The sequence below is a fragment of the Capra hircus genome, chromosome 18 (assembly GCF_001704415.2).
Source record: "Capra hircus breed San Clemente chromosome 18, ASM170441v1, whole genome shotgun sequence".
In the NCBI taxonomy this organism is placed as follows: domain Eukaryota; kingdom Metazoa; phylum Chordata; class Mammalia; order Artiodactyla; family Bovidae; genus Capra; species Capra hircus.
Genome location: NC_030825.1, coordinates 63340186 through 63361680, shown reverse-complemented (window position 1 = coordinate 63361680; position 21495 = coordinate 63340186). Strand labels below are relative to the sequence as shown.

General features: G+C 51.6%; 1 protein-coding gene across 1 annotated transcript; it reads right to left on the bottom strand.

The window, feature by feature from the left end:
• Positions 1968 to 20420, bottom strand: CACNG7 (calcium voltage-gated channel auxiliary subunit gamma 7). Its single transcript, XM_018063037.1, has 6 exons — positions 20353 to 20420; positions 17745 to 17969; positions 16729 to 16815; positions 16034 to 16174; positions 4000 to 4145; positions 1968 to 3412 (listed from the first exon to the last, which is right to left on the bottom strand). Exons 2-6 carry the CDS (start codon positions 17938 to 17940, stop codon positions 3155 to 3157), a joined length of 828 nt encoding a protein of 275 aa, XP_017918526.1. The 5' UTR covers positions 17941 to 17969; positions 20353 to 20420; the 3' UTR covers positions 1968 to 3154.

Here is a 21495-nt window from a genome sequence, read left to right as displayed (position 1 = left end):
GAAGCCAAAACGCATTTGCTGTTCCCAGTTCTTGAGCATGACCTCCAGAAATTCCTGAAATCATTGAAAATGACTCAGAGTATTTCCCTCGGGGAGTCTGATCCTGCTGACTCTTAAGTCTCTCCTGCTCACCTACTCCCACCACTGTCTCTGTTCCCGAGGGATTTCGGGATTTGGAGTTCTGCTACCCCACCCCTCCTCCTTTTTCTTTTTTTTTTTAAAAACAGAAAAAGAAACCGAAGCCCGAGAGATTAAAAGACTCGCTCAAGGTCACAGAATGAGTTTGCATCAAATTTGAAGTAAAATATAGCAGCTTCGAGAGTAGATGCTGGAATTTGGCAGAACTGGGTGTGAACGCTCCCTCGCATCCTTCCAGCTGGGTGACCTTACCTCTCAGAGTCTCAGTTTCCCCATCCTCAAAATGGGGCTCTTTGGAATGCCTCACTTAGAGGATGTCTGGGAGAAGCCAATGAGCTGATAAATGAAAAGGCTCCGCACAGCATCTGACACCTAACGGTAGCTTGATCAATGGGGTCGTGGCCACTATAGGATGTGGTAGAGGCTGCAGAAATTCTTCTGATTATCCCCTAGAGGCTAAATCTAGGTGAGCTGAGGAATCCAAGTGCTAGAACTGTTTCTTTTTCAGTGCATTTCAAGAATAAGCTTATCAAGCATTTAGGCTATTTTCAATCCCTCAGTGTAGTAGGTGGGATCACAGACCTTGGAGCCCACTTTGAGCCTCCCTCCATCACCTGTAAAATGTGTCTGTGTGTCTGTGCCCTACCTAAAGGGCTGCTGGGAATGTCTCCTGAGATCAGGGATGGCAGCAAAGCATGTGGTTTTCCATAGAGAGTAGATACAACAAATGATAGTGGTTATCTCTCAATAGCGTCACCAAGCATTAGGAAAAGCCCCTGCTCCTTGGTGCAAAAGGAAGGAAGCTTAATTTTTGGAACCAGATGAACCTAGTTGCCACTCACAGCTCTGCCAGTTTCCACCTGTGTGACCCTGGGTGAATCATTTCACCTCTATGGACCCAGCTGCAAAAGGAATCCAATAAACCCAATGTGCGAGCTTGGGGAGGAAATTAAATGAAGCAGGCAATGCTCTGGCTGGCCATCCGCTGGTTAGGGCACTGCAGAGAGCATGTCCTGGTGGAGAACTAAGATGCCCCCATGCACTGGGGCACAACCAAAAGAAAAGAACAACTTTTTAAAAATGAAGCAAGAAAAGTGAGTAATAGTAACAGTTCTGTAAGTGGTCGCTATCATGCATACTGTGTGCTCAGCTGTGTCTGACTCTGTGCAACCCGTGGACTATAGCCCACCAGGTTCCTCTGTCCATGAGAATCTCCAGGCAAGAATACTGAAGTGGGTTGCCAAGTCCTCCTCCAAGGGATCTTCCCAATCCAGGGATTAAATCCATGTCTCCTGAAGCTCCTGCATTGGCAGGTGAATTCTTTACCACTTAGCCACCTGGGAAGCCCTGGCCAGTGATATCGAGTTAGCTTGTACTGATCCTGACCTGTGTCATTTGCTGTCCTACACGCTTTACATGGACTGAATTATAAAGTGCGACTGTTAATAACTGTGATGATTAAGCAGTTTAAGAAACAACTAACTTGATTCTGTAGCAGCTCCCCACCCCTGCCCCGCCCGCACCCCACACACAGGTATACCCTCTAGAGACCTAGACTTGTCCTCTGTATCCAACGCCCCCACCCCCGGACAGGCAGAGACGTGTTTGAAATAAAGTTTATTGACGTTTCTGTCGGTATTTACATATGATACACGGTAAATAACAGAGCCAGGCCCCCCCACCCCTCCCCCATCTCCAAAGCCCCCCTCCCCCCAGCCTCGTTAAAAATCGCTGCGTAAAGACAGGTTAACTGCTGCGGTCCCCCTCCCCCCTCCCCCCTAAGATGCAAACTAAAAACCCCCCATCCCTCCCCTGCCCCCCTCCCCCCACCCAGGGGGCCTTTATGGTTCCGTGTACAACACTGTGCTACCTCGCCCCTCCTCTCCTAATAAGGGAGTGGGTGAGTTTCTGGTGAACCCCCACCCCCCATCCCAGTCTGTCCTAGGAGGCGGATGGACCCTTGAAAAAGGCCAGAGCTGGGGGATCTGAGATGGGGAGGGGACTTCAATGAAGGGGGAGGTGCCAGAAAATGGAAGACTTCGAGGTTTGGGGGGTGTCGACCCCCGCTACTGCCTCTCCCTCCCACGACGGGGCCTCGAGGGGGGACAGGCGAGCACAGGCGTGGAATTGGCGTGGAGGACTTTCCTCCACCCTAGGGTCTCCATTCTTGTCGCGTGGTGTGGGGGGGCTGGATACTCCTAGGGGGGGCTTTGGATGAGCGGGTGGTGAGGAGGCCGGGAGACAGAGGAGGAAGAGGAAGGAAAAAGAAGCCAAGGTCAGTTGAGAGAGAGCTAGAAAATCTGTTAAAGAGCGCCCTTGAAAAGGCAGGTAGCCTTCAGAAGGCCTAGACGTGTCCAGCAGGTGAGACAGAACGGGGTCTCCCATGTGTGGGGAGGGGGGCGGGGGAGGCCAGGTTAACCATACCCGGGGCCTCCAGCCCCCCACCCCACCCTAGAGATGGGGTGGGGGTGTGGGGTGGAGTAAGAAGGGCCTCCCCCGCTGCACTCACTGCACGCAAGGACCACGAAGGTCTGGAGGTGAGACTGGGCCGAGTAAGAGGCTAGCCGAGGCAGAGAGGAGAAGAGGATGTTTGGCATTCCTGGCGGCTGCCAAAACCTACTCTCCAGCCCAGAGCCCCCGGCCGAGGTGAAAGGTAACTGGGGCGGTTTGCTTGGAGGTGGGCGCGCTCGGCCGCTGCAAGCGAAGAACCCGGGAACCTGGGAGTCTTTTGACTGGGGACGGGGCCCAGGGAAAGGGGCGTGTCTTCCAGGAGGAGGAGTCTGGAAGTGGGAAGAGGGCGGGGCTATGGCAGCGGGGCGGGGCTAACGCGCGCACAGTTTCCTCCCCGTGGGACGAGGTGTCCCGGGACTTGCGCTGGAGCCGCGCGGTGGCGACGAGACCCGTGAGGAGGAGGAAGAGGACGAGAAGGAGGAGGAGGAGGAGGAGGTGGAGGAGAAGGAGGAGGAGGAGGAGGAGGAGGAGGTGGAGGAGGGGCAGGGCGCTCCGGGGCGGGGCCTCAGCAGGGCGAGGTGGAGATGTGGAGGTGGTCGGGGTACTTGATGGCAGGAGGGTAGTTCTGTGTCATCTGTATGGACACGTCGCTGGAGATGTCGGAGGGGCTGCGGCCGCGACGCCACGCCTCGGGCTGCAGAAACTGGCCCGAGTAATCGGAGCAGTCGCTGAGACGCGGGCGGTAGAAGGCGGGGTGCGGGCGGTACATCTCCTCCTCCGCGTAGCGCTTGGTGAATAGGTACACGGACATCACGCCGGCTCCCTGCCAAGGCAAGACCAGAGTCCCCGCGGCTGGCCCCGGGCCCCGCCCCCAAGGCGAGGCCCCGCCCTCCCAGGACCCAGGAGTGCAAGACCAGAGTCCCCGCGGCTGGCCCCGCCCCCAAGGCGAGGCCCCGCCCTCCCAGGACCCGGGAGTGCAAGACCAGAGTCCCCGCGGCTGACCCCGGGCGCACCGCCCCCCCCCTCCCCCTCCCGCCAAGGCCCGCAAGCCCCGCTGTCCCAGGACCTGGGAGTCCAGGCCTCCAGCTTCCTCCTTTCCCAGAAGCCGGGGACTAGGGGCCCGGCCTCCTCCTCCCTCCCCACCGTCCCCCACCCCAGGAGTCAGAGTCCCCTGCTTCATCCTTCCAGAGATCTGCGAGTCCAGGCAGCCCCTTCTCCCCTGGGACCTCAAGAGTTGGAGCTCCCAGACCCTCCTCCTCCAGGACCTGGGGGCTAGGACCTCAGCCACCACCTCCTTTTAATCCACAGTCTAACCCACAGCCTCCTCTTCCTCCTGGACCCAGGAATCACGCACGCCCCTGCCACCGGTCCCCATTCAAAACTCTGAAGTCTGGGCCCCACAGACATCACCTCTTTGAGTAGGAAGGAGGATGCTGCGAAGGCAAAAGACCACCCGTAGCGATAGTGGAAATACTGCTCCGAGCTGCTGGGCCTGTTCATGACCTCGTCGTTGATGCTGGAAATGTAAAGAACCAAGCCCACCACCAAGGAGAGGCCTGGGGGAGTAGAGGGATGCCCTTGGTCCACTGGCAGTGGACCCCTTTCCCCAGCCCCAGGCCCCCTGAATCCCACTGCCGTCTTCTCCTCCCAACCCCCGTCCCATTCTATCCTGGACTGTGCTTAGTCATGCAGTTGTGTCCAACTCTGTGACCCCAGGGACTGTAGCCCGCCAGGCTCCTCTGTCCATGGGGATTCTCCAGACAAGAATACTGGAGTGGGTTGCCATGCCCCACTCCAGAGGATCATCCCAACTCAGGGATGAAATCCAGGTCTCCCACATTGCAGGTGGATTCTTTACTGTCTGAACCACCAGGGAAGCCCAAGACTACTGGAGTGGGTAGCCTATCCCTTCTCCAGAGGAATTTCTTGAGCCGGGGTCTCCTGCACTGCAGGTGGATTCTTTACAGTCTGAGCTACCTGGGAAGCTCCCATCAATTGAAGTCCCTTGTGGGCTGGTCCTGGGCTGGGTGCAGGGAGTCTAGAGATAAATCAACAGCCTCCTCCTCCCTCCCCCCACCCCTGCATCCCTAATCTGCCATCCAGGGGCTCACAGTGCAGTTGCGGAAGGCAAATATGGACACTGGTCAGCAGTCACATCCATGGTGACAGTACCGTAAGGGAAATGGTGGCGCAGGGACTTCCCTAGCGGTCCAGTGGTTAAGACTCCGAACTTCCATTGCAGGGGTTGCTGGTTTGATCCCTGGTCAGGGAACAAAGATCTCACATACTGTGTGGTGCACCAGAAAAATTAATTTAAAAAAATTTGCAGATGGAATAGTAGCATAAAGTTCCATGGGTCCAGAAAAGGCACCAAAGCTGCCTGGAGGCAGGGGTGGAGGAGTCAAGGAAAGTTTCCTGGAAGCTGGATTTTGTCCTAAATCCCCAAGGATGAGGCAGGAATACCTTGATACCACCCCAGGCAGGGCAGAGGGACTAGCATTGTTCCAACCAGAATTGGAGGGGGAACGCTGAACTGACCCATCCATGCAGCTCAAAAACATGGCCCACAGCCACCAGAAACAATGCCAGAGAAGGTTGGGCAGGGGCATTGCCATGATGAGCCTCAAATGCCAGTCTGATGCGCTTGGCATTGATGGCAAGGGCACTAGGGAGCCATGGAATGTTGGGAACAGAGGGACGGCAAGGCCAGACTGCAGTGTTGGAAGATCCTTTGGGGGCTGATGGGTTGTGGGAAGGGACTGGAGGGAAGAAATGCTAGAGCTGTGATAGGCCCAAGGCAGGGGAGGATGAAGCAGAACTAAGGCTGTATGGATAATAACATCAACAACAATAATGCCAGCTGCTTGTGTAGGTCTTGCTCTGTGCCAGGCACCATTCTGAGTGTCTCATATGCATTAACTCATTCAAACTTCACAATACACTTTCAAGTAGGTACCATTTTTATCTCTGTTTAGAGTTGAGGATACAGAGGTACAGGGGAAAATGGAGAGAAGTCGTCTCATTGGAGAATTTTTAAAAGGCAAGTATTACTTCCTCAAGCTGAACTTTCTTTTTCTAACATATATATGTGTATAAAATAAACATATATATATTATATGAGTGGCATGGGGGATCTTAGTTCCCTGACCAGGGATTGAACCCATGCCCTGTACATCGGAACTTGGAGTCAACCATTTGACCACCAGGGAAGCCCCAAGGTGAACTTTCTTTTAAACAGTAGCCATACAAGGGTGGCTTGCAATGGGTGTGTGCTCAGTTGTGTCTGGCTCTTGGCAACCCTGTAGCCCACCAGGCTCCTCTGTCCATGGGATTTTCCAGGCAAGAATGCTGGAATGGGTTGCCATTTGCAGGGGATCTTCCTGACCCAGGGATTGAACTCGTGTCTCCTGTGTTTCCTGCCTTGGCAGGTGGATTCTTTACTGCTGTGCCACATAGGAATCTGTTAAAGATGGCTTAAGGAGGCAGTAAAATCCCCAGCCCCAAATTAATCTCCGTAATCCTCATTAGCACCTTCCCCCAGAATCCTATTACACAAACAAACATCTGTGTGCCCATCACACCCAGAATAAATCTGAGTTCCTTCCATTGCCTATGAAACGGGTGAGCAAAAAACGACCCCCCTACCCAGGGCTAAATCCAGCCCACCTCCTGTTTCTGTATGGTCTACTAGCTAAGAATCACTTTCACATGATTAAGTGGTTGAAAAAAAATCGAAAGAAGAGTATTTTGTGGCACGTAAAAAGTATCGGAATTTCATTTGGCAGTTCCTCAAAGCGTTAAAGATAGAATTACCATATGACCCAGCAGTTCCACTCCTAGGTATTTAGCCGAGAGAACTGGAAACATATGCTCACACAAAAACTTGTGCAGGAATGTTTGCGGCAGCATTATTCATAATAGCCAAAACGTGGAAACAACCCAAATGTCTATCAACTGCATGGATAAACAAAATGTGGTATAGCCATATAAAGGAATAGTATTCAGCCAAAAAAAGGAATGAAGTGCTGATTTATACTGCCACATGGTGGAACCTAGAAAATATGCTAAGTGAAAGAAGCTAGATGCAGAAGACCACATATTGTACGCTTCCATTTATAGGAAATGTCCAAAATAGGCAAATCCGTAGACAGAGAAAGTAGATCAGGACTTCCCTGGTGGCTTAGTGGTGAAGAATCCGCCTGCCCATGCAGGGGACACAGGTTTGGTCCCTGACCCGGGAAGATTCCACATACCACGGGGCAACTAAGCCTGTGCGCCATGACTACTGAGTCCAGGCCCCAGAGTGCGTGCTCTGCACGAGAGGAACCACCGCTGTGACAAGCCTGAGCACCACAGCTGGAGTGGAGCACCCACTCATTGCAACTAGTGAAAGCCTGTGCCCAGCAACAGCTGCAGCCCATAGGGTCCCCAAGAGTCAGACGCGACTGACGCGACTTAGCACACACGCGCACAATGATATTAGGATGCAGGCAAGCATCATCAGCGGTCGTTAAAACACTGAACGACAGAATCTTCTCGTGGAATATCTATTCGTTACAAAGATACTTGGGAAATATAATAAAGGAGCCTGAAAGACACCGTTTGAACCAAGTACCTGAAGCTAACATCACCAACAGTGGGACAAACGGACACCCCGACCTCCTGATGGGATCGCGCCACTATTTCATTTATGCAGTGTCCCTGCTGGAAATGTGTAACCTGGATCCACTCCAGGAGAAAATGTGGGGCGTTTTACAAACACCGGCTGCATTCTTCAAAAATAAACGTCAACATGAAAGATTTTTTTTTAAGGCATAGGAACTATATAAAAGATGAAAGGAGACGAAAGAGATACATCAAGGAAATGCAGAGGGGAATCCTAGCCTAGATCCCGAATCAGGGGGAAAACGGACTATAAAGGGCAGTGTGGGGACTTCCCTGATGGTCCAGTGGCTAAGACTCTGTGCTTCCACTGCAGGGAGCTGGGGTTCGATCCCTCGTCCGGGAACTGGGATCCCACAGGCCCCGGGGTGGAGCCAGTGGGGAAAAAAAAAGGCAGTGTGGGTGCTGTGGGGCAACTAACCCCGTGCGTCACAACTACCGAAGCCTGAGAGCCTAGAGCGCATGCTCCGAAGCCCCGGCGCTGAGAGGCCTGTGCACCGCACCTAGCGAGGAGCCCCGGCTTGCCACAGCTAGAGAAAGCCTGCCAGGGGCAACCAAGACTGAGAGAGGCCAAAAATGTTTAAAATATCAAAAAGGGCAGCGTGCAGACAATTGATGAAATTTGAAATTAGCTGTAAAACTGTAGTAATGTTCAACTTCCTGAATTGGATGATGATGGTGCTATGCTTAGGTGGAGAAGGGGATGGCACCCCACTCCAGTACTCTTGCCTGGAAAATCCCATGGACGGAGGAGCCTGGTGGGCTACAGTCCATGAGGTTGCGAAGAGTCGGACACGACTGAGCAACTTTACTTTCGCTTTTCAGTTTCATGCACTGGAGAAGGAAATGGCAACCCATTCCAGTGTTCTTGCCTGGAGAATCCCAGGGACGGGGGAGCCTGGTGGGCTGCCGTCTATGGGGTCACACAGAGTCGGACACGACTGAAGTGACTTAGCAACAGCAGCAGCTATGCTTAGGAAAGGAAATATATTCGTCCTTAGGAGATATCTGATGCTGATTTATTTAAGAGTGAAGTGTTTCTAGTGTGTGTAAAATGGATAGTTGGTGAGAAGATGCTGTGTGGCACAGGGGGCCCAGTCTGGTGCTCTGGGATGACCTAGAGGGGTGGGATGAGGGGAGAGGAGGGAAGCTCAGAAGGGAGGGGATATGTGTATAATTATGGCTGATTGTCATTGTTGTATGGCAGAAACCAACACAACGTTGCAAAAATTTAAAAAAATGTAAAAGGGTGAGGTGTTTGCAATTTATGTTCAAGTGGTTATCTATGGTAATATAATGTATTAATAATATATAGATATATACCCATATATACAAATATACTCTAATACTTTGGCCACCTGATGCAAAGAACTGACTCACTAGAAAAGACCCTGATGCTGGGAAAGATTGAGGACAGGAGGAGAAGGGGAGGACAGAGGATGAGATGGCTGGATGGCATCACAGACTCCATGGACGTGAGTTTGAGTAAACTCCGGGAGTTGGTGATGGACAGGGAAGCCTAGTGTGCTGCAGTCCATGGGGTTGCAAAGAGTTGGACATGATTGAGTGACTGAACCGAACTGACGGATATACACATAAGACAGAGAAAAAGACAAAGGTGGCAAAGTGTTAAAAACTGGTCCAGGTGAAAAACGTGAGAATTCTTTGTGCTGTTCTTGCAACTTTTCTGTACGTTTAAAAATTTGCCAAAACAACAAACTTTAAATAAAACAGGCATCCCCAAACAGGAATTCTACCCCCTGAAGATTCAAAAGTGTTACCCTGCAAATGGTTTACTCATGGTAAAGAGGAAAATGTACCTTCCCAACGGAGAGCGCTAATGATCACCCCCTTTACCAAGGGGTCACACATTTTCCCACTCCTGCTGGGAACAACTTGATATTATTTGCTACCTGAAGTGATGGGCTATAAAGAATACGGCACCACTTCTAAATCTTACCAAACCTATTTAATTAGAATCTAATCAAGTCTCTACCTTGGACATAAGTGCCGGTTACAGAAAACACAAAGGAAGGGGAAGAAGTCAAATGATGCCACAAGGAAACAAGCAAACAGAATGCAGGATGTGGGGTGTAGACAGGACATCCTGTCTTGTAGATTTCAAAAGGACAATGTTACGAGCCAAGTTATAATACTTCAGCCAGTGATTGATCTTAACATCTCAAAAAGAGAGGCAAACAGATAGTATTATGTCTCCTGATGCAATGCAATAGGACTTAATAACACTGCCTATCTAAGAGGTATTTTTGCACCCCCCCTCACTCCCAAAGTCAAACCTGCATCTGATCTACAATTTTACAGGAAAACATAGAGTGGATGGACATATTATAATCACAACACAAAGACACAACAGAAAGATCAAAAGTGTGGAGATTATATAAGGCAAATGACTAGATGTCTTCAAATGAATGGCAAGAAAAAAACAAGGAAAGGGACTATTAGAGATTAAAAGAGGCTTCAGAGATCTAGCAACTAAATGCACAAGTGGAATTTGGATCCTGGTTTCCAACACACTAATTGTAAAAATTTTTTAAAAGGCATTTATGAGACAAATGGGGAAGTTGAACTCTGGCTAGAAATTAATTTATATGAAGTGGCTATTCTTCATTATTTGGGCAGATAATGGCACTGTGGTTATGTTAAATAAGAAAGTACTAATTTCTCAGAGATGTGCTGAAATATTAGTGGATAAGATGGTTTAATGCTGGAGACTGACTTTAAAATTCTGTAGTGAAGTGCAGCAGGGAGATATGGCAAGTTTGACTAAAAAAAGACTCACCATATGTTGATAATTGTTGAAACTGAGTGAAGGGTACATGGCACACTATACTATCCTTTCTATATTTTCATAATGAAATATATTTTAAAAGTCAGTGTTGTAAAAAATATAGTATGAGAACCAGTCTAGACTAAAAGAGAAATTAACTAAATGCAATGCATAAACTTAGATGGAATCCTGGTTCTGGGGGAAAAGCTATAAAAGGCATTCTTAGAATGACTAGGACAGTTTGAAAATGGAATGGATTATATTATGGACTTACTGTAAAATTTCTAGGTTTAATAACGGTCTTGTAGTTATGTAGAAAAATGCCATTACTCTTAAGAGATGCATATTAAAATGCTTAGTGATGCCTGCAACTTACTTTCAAATGGTAGTTAAAACAAACAAAGGGCTTGTGTGTGCTCAGTTGCTACATTCATATCCAACTCGGTGAGACCCCATGGACTGTAGCCCACCAGGTTCCTCTGTCCCTGCGATTCTCCAGGCAAGAATACTGGACTGGGTTGCCATTTCCTTCTCCAGGGGATCTTCCTGACCCATGGATTGGACATGCGCCTCTTCCATCTACCTGCATTGGCAGGTGGGTTCTTTACCACTAGCGCCATCGGCGAAGCCCAGGGGAGTCCTTTTAATCCCACTCCCCTCATCCAAGAAGGATGGTCAGTTATCAAGTCATGTCTATTTTCCTTCCCGAATCTCTCATAAATCTAAAATCCCTTTTTTGTCCCCAAGTCCTCTAATACAGCTGAGGCTTATTCCCTGTGCCTGGCCTGTTGCCTTCAAACCTGTCTTCCTATTTTAGAAACTGTTGTTTCTTTCTTTTCTTATTTTTGCCACACTTCAAGGCATGTGAGATCTTAGTTCTCCAACTAGGGATCGATCCCACACGCCTTGCACTGGGAAGTGGAGTCTTAACCTCTGGACCACCAGGGAAGTCCTGTACGGTTTTGTTTTGTTTCAGATACTGGCTCTTTCTAGAAACTCATACCAGGGAGGTCCCTAGCAGTCCAGTGGTTAGGATACTGCCCTACCACTGCAAGTTGCCTGGGTTCCATCCCTGGCCTAAATAATTAAATAAAACCCATATCAGACTCTGTCCATCTCTTGTCAAAATCCTTTCTCGGTGCCCTGGTAACCATGGGAGAAAGCATGCATTCCTCAGTCTGATTATCCAAGCTCTTTTTGATCTGAAAACCTGCCAACCACTCCTGCCTCACCTCAAGTCCCTTGTTTCACATTTCAGTTCTATAAGACAAACATTCTCCCTACAGAGAGTCAGGAGCAGGGTTGATGAGAAGGGAACAAATGTTTCTGAAGAGAAGGAGCTTTTTGTTGTTGCTTTTGCTCTTGTTTTTAGTGATTGAAAGTTATCTAAACACAATGTCAGAAGCTGTTCTTGTCATTATTTCTCCTTCCTGGGCATTTTAGGGTGACTCTGGTTCTCTAAAAATAACCTTCTTTGCCCTTTTTTCTCCTCCCCTTTTTTTTTCTCTCTCCCGTCCCTCATCCTTTCTCTGTAATCCAGTCTTCTCCCTCCCCACTCCACTACATCTGCTTCAGAATTCTTAGAGCACAGAAGGCAAGAATCACCTACATTCCAAGCTGAATAGGAACAACCTGGATTTAGAACAAAGAATTTCAGGACCATGGAGAGCTACATGGGCGGCTCCCTCAGTCTTACCGCTTTCTAGAGTCTTAACACACGCTGTGAATTTCATGTCTGTACCAGGCACTTTTCTCTCTTTACTTGAAAAACTCCCCCTCGCCCTTTCTGCATCAATTTAGATGTCACCTGCTCTTGAAATTCTGGTCACTCCCACCCTCTCCAGCACCCTACTCTGTCTGCTTAAAGCATCTTCCCTTTTCTCAGAATGCCCTGAACTTTCTTTATCAGGGATCTCTTCTACAAATATTTCATTGTGGACTTTGTACCAGCAACTCACCTAGGCTCTGAAGATACAAGCATGGGCACGTCTCTGCCTTTTATTTATCTATTCATTTGGCTGCGCTGGGTCTTACTGGTGGCACGTGGGCGCTTTCCTTAGTTACAGCTTGTGAACTCTTAGTTGCAGCTTGTGAGATCTAGTTCCCTGGACAAGGATCAAACCCAGGCCCCCTGCAGGAGGAGTGTAACGTCTTAGCCGCTGGATCACCAGGAAAGTCCCTTCCTGCCTTTTGGAGTTTACATTCTGGAAGAAGGAGGCAGAAAATGATCAAGATGACACTAGCAATAAGTGCTATGAAGCAAATATCAAATAGGGAAGCTGATGGGTAGTACAGTGGGGGCAAAGCAACACTGGGTACCATTGTCAGAGAAAGAAAATCTGAAGAGGGAAAGTTGGGAATTAGCAGAAAGAGACTTCCAAGCATGGAGGGTTAATGACTGTAAAAGTGAGGTTGACATTAACATTTTCAAAGGTGGTGCAGCAATGGAGAAAGTGTTAGTGAGTTACAAGAAATGAGACCAGAAGTCTGAGCAGTAGTCAAATCATGTAAGACACTGTAAGTCAGCGTGAGGAGTTGAGATGTATTCTAAGTGCAACGGAAACGCACTGAGACACTGAAGGGATTTAAGTGTTGTGTGACCAGCATTGATGGGCATGCAGCTGGGAGCTGTTTTGTGGCCGACTGCATGAAGATTGCCATTTAAGATTCAGCATGTCACCAGTGCTCAGTAAAGACACGGCATAGAAGATGGTTCTGCAACTGTTTGATGAGTGAATGAATGAAGGAGCAGACACATGGAACATGTTTGAGGAGCAGGGGTTAATATGAGCCAGGCACAGGAAGCTTGCCTCATCTGACCTGGAAAAAGGAAACCAATGTCACTTCAGCCTCCTCCCCCTACTCTCACCAATTATACCCAGTCATCTGGTTCTATTGATTCTTCTGTCAACATCCTTCTTTCTCAAAGCCATCCAGTCACCTTTATCCTCCCGTCTCCCTCCCCAGCTAGAACCTTATCCGCTCCTGCCTGGGCCAATGCATAAGCCTCCTCCCTTTCCAATCTCTTTCCTTTTAGTCCATTCCCAACACAGGTCCCTGAGGGATCATCAACACCCCATCCCTTTCCTTCCCCAGCCCTCCCACCACTTTCTCCAAAACTGAATGTCAACCTCACCATTTACCAGACCTCGGTCAACCCTTGTCTCTTTCTAAGCCTCAGTTTCCTCCCTGGGAACATGAGGTGTTTGCACTACTACATTCCACTCCAAGACCTAAGAAACTGGTACTATTTCCACCCTTTCCTTTCTTCCTTTCTTTTGGCTAGCTGGGTCTTAGATGTACATGTGGGATCTTTGATCTTCATTGCTGGCGCATGGGATCTAGTTCCCTGACCAGGGATGGAACCCCGGGCCCCCAGCACTGGGACTGTAAAGTCTTAGCCACCGGACCACCAGGGAAGTCCCCAGCCTCTCCTCTCTTTTAATCCCCTTTGTCTTTATGACTTTTAATTGTGGTGGGGCAGTAGAAGGCCAGAGTGAAAGACCGGTCTGGAATCCTGCTTCTACTATGGAGCAGCTCAGCTTCTGAGTGCTTTCCGTTTCCTCAAATGGAAAATGGGAATAAAAATAGCATCTGCCTTAGGAGGTGAAGAAAAAGAAATAACTTAATTTGCACAAAGCACTTAGAACTTCCCCAAACCGTGGCACTCAATTAACTGTTTTCTATTACGGTTGCTGTCGCTACTACTACTATTCATGGACATATGGGAGCAGGCATTTATTTCTTTAAAACGACCACGTGCTGAGCACTTACTGCTATAAACCAGGCCCTGGGTTGGGCCTTCACATCCATGATCTAGACCAGGGGTCAGAAAACTACTATTGGTCCCGCTGCCTGTTTTTGTACAGTTTGCAAACTAAGTGTGATTTTTACATTTTTTTTAACGGTTAGGAAAAAAAAAAAAAGACAAAAGAAGAATAAAATCTCATGGTCCATGAAAACTAGATTGAATTCAAATTTCAGGCTCCTTAAATAGGATTATTGGAACACAGCTAGGCCCACTGCTCCCCCTCTGGTGGCTTTGGCACTCCAACAAAGCCTAGACTATTTACTCTCTGGCCCTGAGCAAAAAGTTTTCCCTCCCCTGACCAAGGTTGCCCAGTCAACAGCTCCAGAAAGGAAGGCTGAAGCTCACACAGTAAGTGGCAGGATTTTAACCCAGGTCTTTCTAGGTTCATAGCAGCATGAGCCTTCAGCCACTACAGGCTGCAACCTTGGCTACCTTGCGTAGGGTGCATGGACCATAGTTTATGAAATGAAGTTCAGGAAGTGGGGTTCAATCCCCCTAAATTACTCTATTGTTACATCAGAGGCCTGATTTCCAGCCCTGACGGCACCAGCTGATACTTAACTTGACCTTGGGAAATCAGGTCCTGATACATTGGTGTAAGAATGGCTTTTGGGATGAGAACACCCTTGAGTGTTCTCAGCACTCATTTATCAGCTTTATCGCCTCTTTGGTTTTCACTTCTGTAAATCACAAACAATAGGATTTTCCTTCGAACATTTCAGGTGGGTTGAATCAAAGTCCCCATGCTCCCTACCCTTGCCCCACTTTCTGTCTCTCTAGGCTACAATTTTTCCATTTGACACTCTGAAATGGTGATATGATACATGTCTTATTTTAGCTTGGTGTCTGGCTCCGCATGCTGTGATTCAAGTTTGCACGGAGGTTGCACCCTGCTTTCCTGGGGAAGAGGTCTTGTCAGGTTAGGTTGGAGGCATGGGGGAGGTTTAGCCCAGAGAAAGCTGGGTGAGGAGCAGGGAGGAGACTGGGGGAGGGGATTTTTGAAGACCCATCTCCAGTCATCTGCAGAGCCGACTCCAAAGAGGTGGCTGAGTGCAGGCCCCAGGGGATGTAACGGGACCGAGATGTACAGTGGGCTCTGTTCATAAAATATCAACTGAATTAAAAGGGCCCCAATGGAGTTTAATTAAATCATGTTGAAGTAATTCGAATTGAACTGAAGAACTGAGTCAGAATAGATTGGGGTCAGTTGGGCCAGATTGATGGAGTTAAGTATGTCAGAGCAGAGGTGACCTGACCTGAGCTGAGTTGGACTGAATTGGACTGGACTGAACTAAAATTTGGAGGAGAGGAACAATTCAGAAAGAGCTCTCCTCTGGAGCTCAGGACACTTGAGTCTCTGGGGAACCAGCTTACACTGGTATCTCAGGCAACTCCCTGCACAATTTCGAGACCCGGTATCCCTATTTTAGTTCTAATAATAACTCCCGGATAGAGATGTTATGAGAAGTTTATGAGATTGCTCATGCTAAAGAGACTTAAATCTCAAAAGAAAAGGTAACCATAAAGAAACACTGAACTCTAGCTAATGACAGGCATGGTAAAGAATCTATAGAGTCAAGTGTACTGATGCCTGCAGCTTGCTCTGAAATTCATTTTTAGATGATAATAAAATAGATGGACGGATGTGTAGAAAGATAGATGGACAGATACAGAATAAAGCAAATCCCGTGACATGGTAATGATCAACTCTAAGTGGCGGGTACAGGGTTCTTTCGAGTTTTCTGTTTGAAAAATGTTCCAGTAATACGTTGCACAGAACATAAAGAGCCTTGCAAACTGTTAATTGCTAAAATATCAGGAGTGGTTAAAAATACAGCCTCTGGAGGCGAAATGTGTGTGGTTGAGTCCCATCTCTGCCTCTCACTGGTTGTATGGCCCTAACTTCAATCCGCTGAGTGTTTGTTTCCTTAACTGTAAAATGGGGTTATTAATAGCCTCACAAGGTTGTTGTATCAGAACAGAGCCTGGCACCCGGTTAGCACCCAAGAAGCGCTCGCTGAGAAATGCTCCATTCCACAGAGCAGCAAAGTGGGGCTGGGAGAGGCTTTGCAATTCCTTCAGGATTACCCAACAAGGAAGTAGTGGTCTTACTGGAGGAAGAGCCCCAGGTTCCTGGCACCGGAAATGGTCCTGCAGCCTGTCAGTCCTTTCCTTGGGCTTACCCGAGAGGATGAAGAAGATGCCGGACACGAAGGCCAGAATGGTCCTCTGCGGGCGGATGTGGCCAATGTTGCTGATGACGAAGGCGGTGAACACGAGGAAGAGGCTGACCATGGGGAAGGGGGTGGCTGTGCGCACTGTCTCTGGGGGAAGGGTAGGAAGAAAGACGGAGGTGAGGGGGGACTCTCTGGGGGTTGCCTCTGAATCCTCCTCATCTCTGCACCCCCACGCCCCTTTCTGAAACGTCCACTGCTGGCTCCGCCCCCTCACCCAGGCCACACCCCCTTGGTTTGACCCCACCCCTTAGCTCCTGACTCCATCCACTCTCGGGCTCCGCCCCTTCGACCTGGCCCCACCTCCTCATGCACCCACTCTGACTGCTTTCAAGCCTGCACTGCTTCCCTTCCGCTCCATCCCTTCTCTTGTGCGCACCACTCTATGTGACCCCATGGGCTGTAGCCCGCCAGGCTCCTCCGTCCAAAGGGTTTCCCAGGCAGGAATACTGGAGCAGGTTGCCATTTCCTCCTCCAGGGGATCTTCCCTACCCAGGGAATGAACCCACATCTCTTTAAGTCTCCTGCATTGGCAGGCGGGTTCTTTACCACTAGCGCCAACTGGCCTGCCCTTTTCCCCAGGACCCGCCCTGTCACCCTGTCCCTTGGTTGCCTGACCCTCCCAGCCCCGTGCTTCCCCTCACTCAGAATATTCTCTGTGTTTTCCGTCACCAAGTTGATCTCTGGTTCAAGGAAATATTCTGAGGCCACGCAGCGACCCTTTTCCCGGCCTGGGGGGGTGGGGGAGATAAGAAGGCAGGGCGGTCAGGGGCAGGACACACAGTCAAGAGACCCCAGGATGGGAATGTCCTGGGGATTCGTGTCTGTCTACTCTGTATTACTCTGTACTATGTTTGTGCTCCTCTTAGGGGGTTACAGAAGGGTATGGGCAGGAGTCTATCAGCTCCTATTGCAAGTTGCCCTAGAGACCGTTGGATGGAGGAAGACAAGCTGGAAGCCAGAGTCTCAAGTAAGAAGGGGTTATGGGCCAGGTCTCCTGGGTCCCTAAAGAGGAAAAGGTCTGGGGGTTGAGGTGGGAAAGGATTCCTAGAAAGAGCGCTGTCCGTAGTAGCTGGGAGGCATAGATATTCTTTATCCTTCCCATTCAACACTGGAACTGTCCAGGAGACAAGTTCTGAACTAGGATTAGTGTTTCTCTGGGTCTGGGGGCTCCAGGGGGTTACTGGGGATTAGGGACCTGGAGATTGTGTGATCATTGGGGTTCTTAGATCCAGGGACTAAAGCACTAGAAATTGAATGCGTGTGTGTGTGCGTGTGTGTGTGAGCACTCCACTGCTTAGTCGTGTCTGATTCTTTGCAACCCTGTGGACTGTAGCCCTCCAGGCTCCTCTGTCCATGGGATTTTCCAGGCAAGAATCCTGGAGTGGGTTATCATTTCCTTCTCCAGGGGACCTTCCCGACCCAGGGATCAAATCCACGTCTCTTGCGTCTTCCTGCACTGGCGGGCGGATTCTTTCCGCAATGCGGCCACCCGGCAAAACTTAGAAATGGAATCTCCAGGTAGACATGTGACTGTCCAGGAGAGAAACGGGGTTGATTTCTGGGTTTCGGGCACCCATGGGAGGGAACTATGGATGAGGACTCTCGGGTGCCATGCAAAGGCAGGGACAATTGACTGGTGGGCAGGTGAGGCCTGTACCTGCAAAGAAGCAGACGCGCCACAGGCCAGCGTGCAGCGCCATCTTGACCTCGGTGGTCTGGTTCTGCGGCAGCACGGTTCCCTCCTCCATGTACAGCCAGTAGTCTGTGCTGACGGCAATGCCCACGAGGAGCAGGCCGCACGCACCAAACACGCTGCTCAGCAGGGTCAGGGCGCGGCTGCTGCAGTGACTCATCCTCAGCGGCGGGGGGCGCCCTGCGGGGCCTGAGGGACCGGGAGCTCCAGTGGAGAGCCCCGCTGGGGCTGCTGGGGTCCCCCAGACAGCATGCAGCCACGGGGGACACCGGCCCTGGGCCAGAACCAGCAACCCCCCGAACGGAACTCTCTCCTATCTGCCCCCTTGGTCCTGACCCGTGACTCCAGCCTGGATTTGGACCAGTAACTTGTCTAGAAATCCTAACCTAGGCCACCAATCCCAACTCCATGCCCAGACCTGACACCCTGACCCCTTTCTTTTGAGCTTTTAATAGGAACCAGAAATGCCCCAAGTGGGTCGTTAACCAAGGACCCTAACCCTGTACCTTGGCCTTGACCTCAAGCCTCCCATATCTAGTTGGACTCTTTAAATATATATATATATTTGACTGACCTAGGTCTTAGTTGCAGCTTGCCAACTACTTAGTTGTGGCACGTGGGATCTAGTTCCCTGACCAGGGATTGAACCCAGGCCCCCTGCACTGGAAGCACAGAGTCTTAGCCACTGGACCACCAGAGAAGTCCCTGGACTCTTCTCTTGACACTTAATGTCCAATTCTAATGCAAGACCTTGACTTTCTAACCCTGGTATGGTGCCTTGACCTCAATTTGGCATCCTAATCTGAAATCGTGGACCACGACCCAGATTCAAGATTCCAGAACATTAACCACCCCCATCCCAAATCCTTGCAAGCCTCTGAACCTGGGGTGCTAGAACTCCATCACAGGCTGCTGGCTCCCAGGATATTGGGGCCTAGAGACCTGGAGCAGGGTTTTGGCTAGAGACTTCAGAATGTCCAAACCATGATCTGGGAATCCCACCCCCGCCCCCCCCCACACACCTCTCAGTATCCTATTCAGAGCAAGTGACCATCGCTCAATAGGAATCAGGGCTCTGAACTCTAAAACCCACATCAGGAAGTCTGCAATCCCTATTCTCGTTACAAGATCCCCAAATCCCCTCCCAGAGAGTCTGGACTCCAGCTCCCCCAGCTAAGAACTCTAATCATAGACCCTCTTCAACCTCCAACCTGGAACCCGGATCCCCCTAACCCTGGACCTTCAAAACAGGACAGCTCCCAAGTTCATGGCTGTGGCCTCCAAAATTCCAATCTTAAATCTGGAGATTTCCTTCCAGTGTGCTCCTAATCCCTTAGCCACCACACTCACCCTTTCCCAAGAACTCCCTAAACCACACAGTCTCATGATCTGGGGGACTCAAACTGGGATCTCCATCTTATCTCAACCGGAGCCCTCAACCTACCTGAATACCACGATCTTCATCACCTTTTTAACAGTGACAGTTAAGACCCCTAACCAGCACTCCCCCACACCACCAACAATGCAGTCAAAACTTGAGCCCCCACTCTCCTTGACCAGAATTCCTGGAGCCTTGAAATTGAAATTCTGGAAACTCAACACCACCTCAATAAGAACTCTGGAGCTTGAGACACCTCCATCCCTGTCTGGGCGACCCCCCCAACCCCAGCCTCTAGGGCCTCCACCCCACCTGCCCCGCTCCCCACCTCCTGAGGGATTCAGGAGTCTAAGACTGGCAGAGCTCCGGACCCCGGCTTGCTCCCATCCCCGGGCCCATGGCTCCAGGGCTTGACTGCCAGCTGCCCGCTTTCCTTCCAGTCCGCTCATCTCAGAAACCAGCGTCAGAACCCCCGTCTCCCGGGCTGCCTCCATCCCAGGTAGCTGACCTCAGCTCCCCCCACTGGCTCCTCCGATCCAGACGGCTGGGACGTGGCCCACCGGCACCCTTCTCACTCCCGCTTTGGAGCGCCCCTCCCTCCTCACTCGGTTCCTCCACACTCTCAGCGGCCAGCCCAGATCTCCTCATTCTCCTCCAACCGCCAACCCTTCCTCCTTTGGGACCCCCCCTCCTTCCCCAGGCCCAAAACCTTCTTATCCTTCTTTATCCCCGCCTTTCCTGGATATAGGCTTTTGGATCCCCGGGGGTCCCCATTATCCAAGCCCCAAGTCCAAACTCCATAGGCCCTCAATCTTGGGGAGACGTGCGCTCTCTTTCCGAGGACCCCTTCTCAGACTCACGGCCGGCCCTTACCGGGCCCGGGCCCTCCCCCCTCATCCAGGACCGCCTCCCTCGAGGATCCGGCCGGCACCCTCTCCCGTGCCCACGGTCTCCGAGGTTCGACCACTGAGACTATGGCTGCCCCGTTCTGGGACCCTCGGACCCCGTACCCCCGGGTTCCTCAGGCCTAAACGCCCCTCCATCGCCCACTGCCCCCCGAACTCGGGCGTCCGATCGCGGGCATCTCATCCCCAGGAGCCAGTCAGCCCCGTTTAGTCCAGACCCCCGGCCGCCTCAGGAGGACCGCCCCCCGCCCCCCGCAATCTGGTTCCCGGACTCTCCCCTCGAGCTCACCTCGCTCAGGGCTTGGCGGACGCTCCGGGCCGCGGGCCCCGCAGCCGCATGACCGGCCCCGCGGCTTCCCCCGGCCGCCGCCGCCGCCGCCGCCACCGGGGTCGCCGGTGCCCGCGCCCCCCGCCCCCGCCCCGGAGCCCGGCGTCCCGGCCCCCTCCCGGCCTCCCACCCCCCACCCCCCGCGCCCGCGGCCTCACTCGGCGGACGACGCCGGGAGCTGGGACCGGCGGTCGCTCATTGGCTACTGCGGAGGAGGGGAGGGGCAGGAAAGGAGGAGGGGGGATAGGATGCGGGGAGGGAGGGAGATGGGCCTTGAGAATGGGGGAGGCAGAGAGCGAGAGAGAATAGAAACAGAGGCAGGGGAGCCCGAGAGGGGCAGGGGCGCACGGGGAGGCAGAGAGGCTGCCCAGAACTGAAACCCGGAGGCTGTGAAATTCTGAGACTCCCGGGTCTGGAGACTAGAGGAGACACAGAGATGGCCTGGCCCTGGAAGAGACAGAGAGATGGAGAGGCAGAAATCGGATCTAGGCAGGCCCCCTCTTCCCCCAGGCTCAGAGGTTCTGGGCTCCTGGAAGTGGAGAGGTCACAGAGAGAGACAGGTAGACTGTCAAAGGCCTTTGGGCTGAGAGATGCTGAGACCCAGAGACCTTGAGGTAGAGAGAGAGAGAGACAGGGAGGGAGAGAGAGAGGGGCAGAGAAAGAGAGGAGAGACCCTGAGACGGATAGACAGCAGGGGTGGTCCTGGGGGTCCCTTGAGAAGACTGGGGCTCTGGCCAGGCGTGGGGGCGCAGCCTGGGGTCTGGGCGGCTGGAGGAGACGGGAGGGGGCGTCCCGGGCCGGGGGTCCCCTGAGCAGCGGGCGGGCGCAGAGCGGAGCCGCGTCCTGCAGCCGCCGCGGAGCCGGGAGCCGGGCCAGCACCCCCCCACCCCCGCCGTGATGTCAGCGGGGCCACTCTTAAAGGGGCAGGCCGCCCGCCGAGGGTCGGAGCAAGGGTTGGGGGCCGCGGGCACGGATGGGGGCCCCGCGGCTGTGCTGGGGGGGAGTCCGGGGGAGCCTCAGCATCCAGCTAGGCCGAGTCTCGGGAACCCAGGAGTCTGCGGGGACGAGGAGACACCGGAGCTCCCCGAGGGAGCCTGTGAAGCT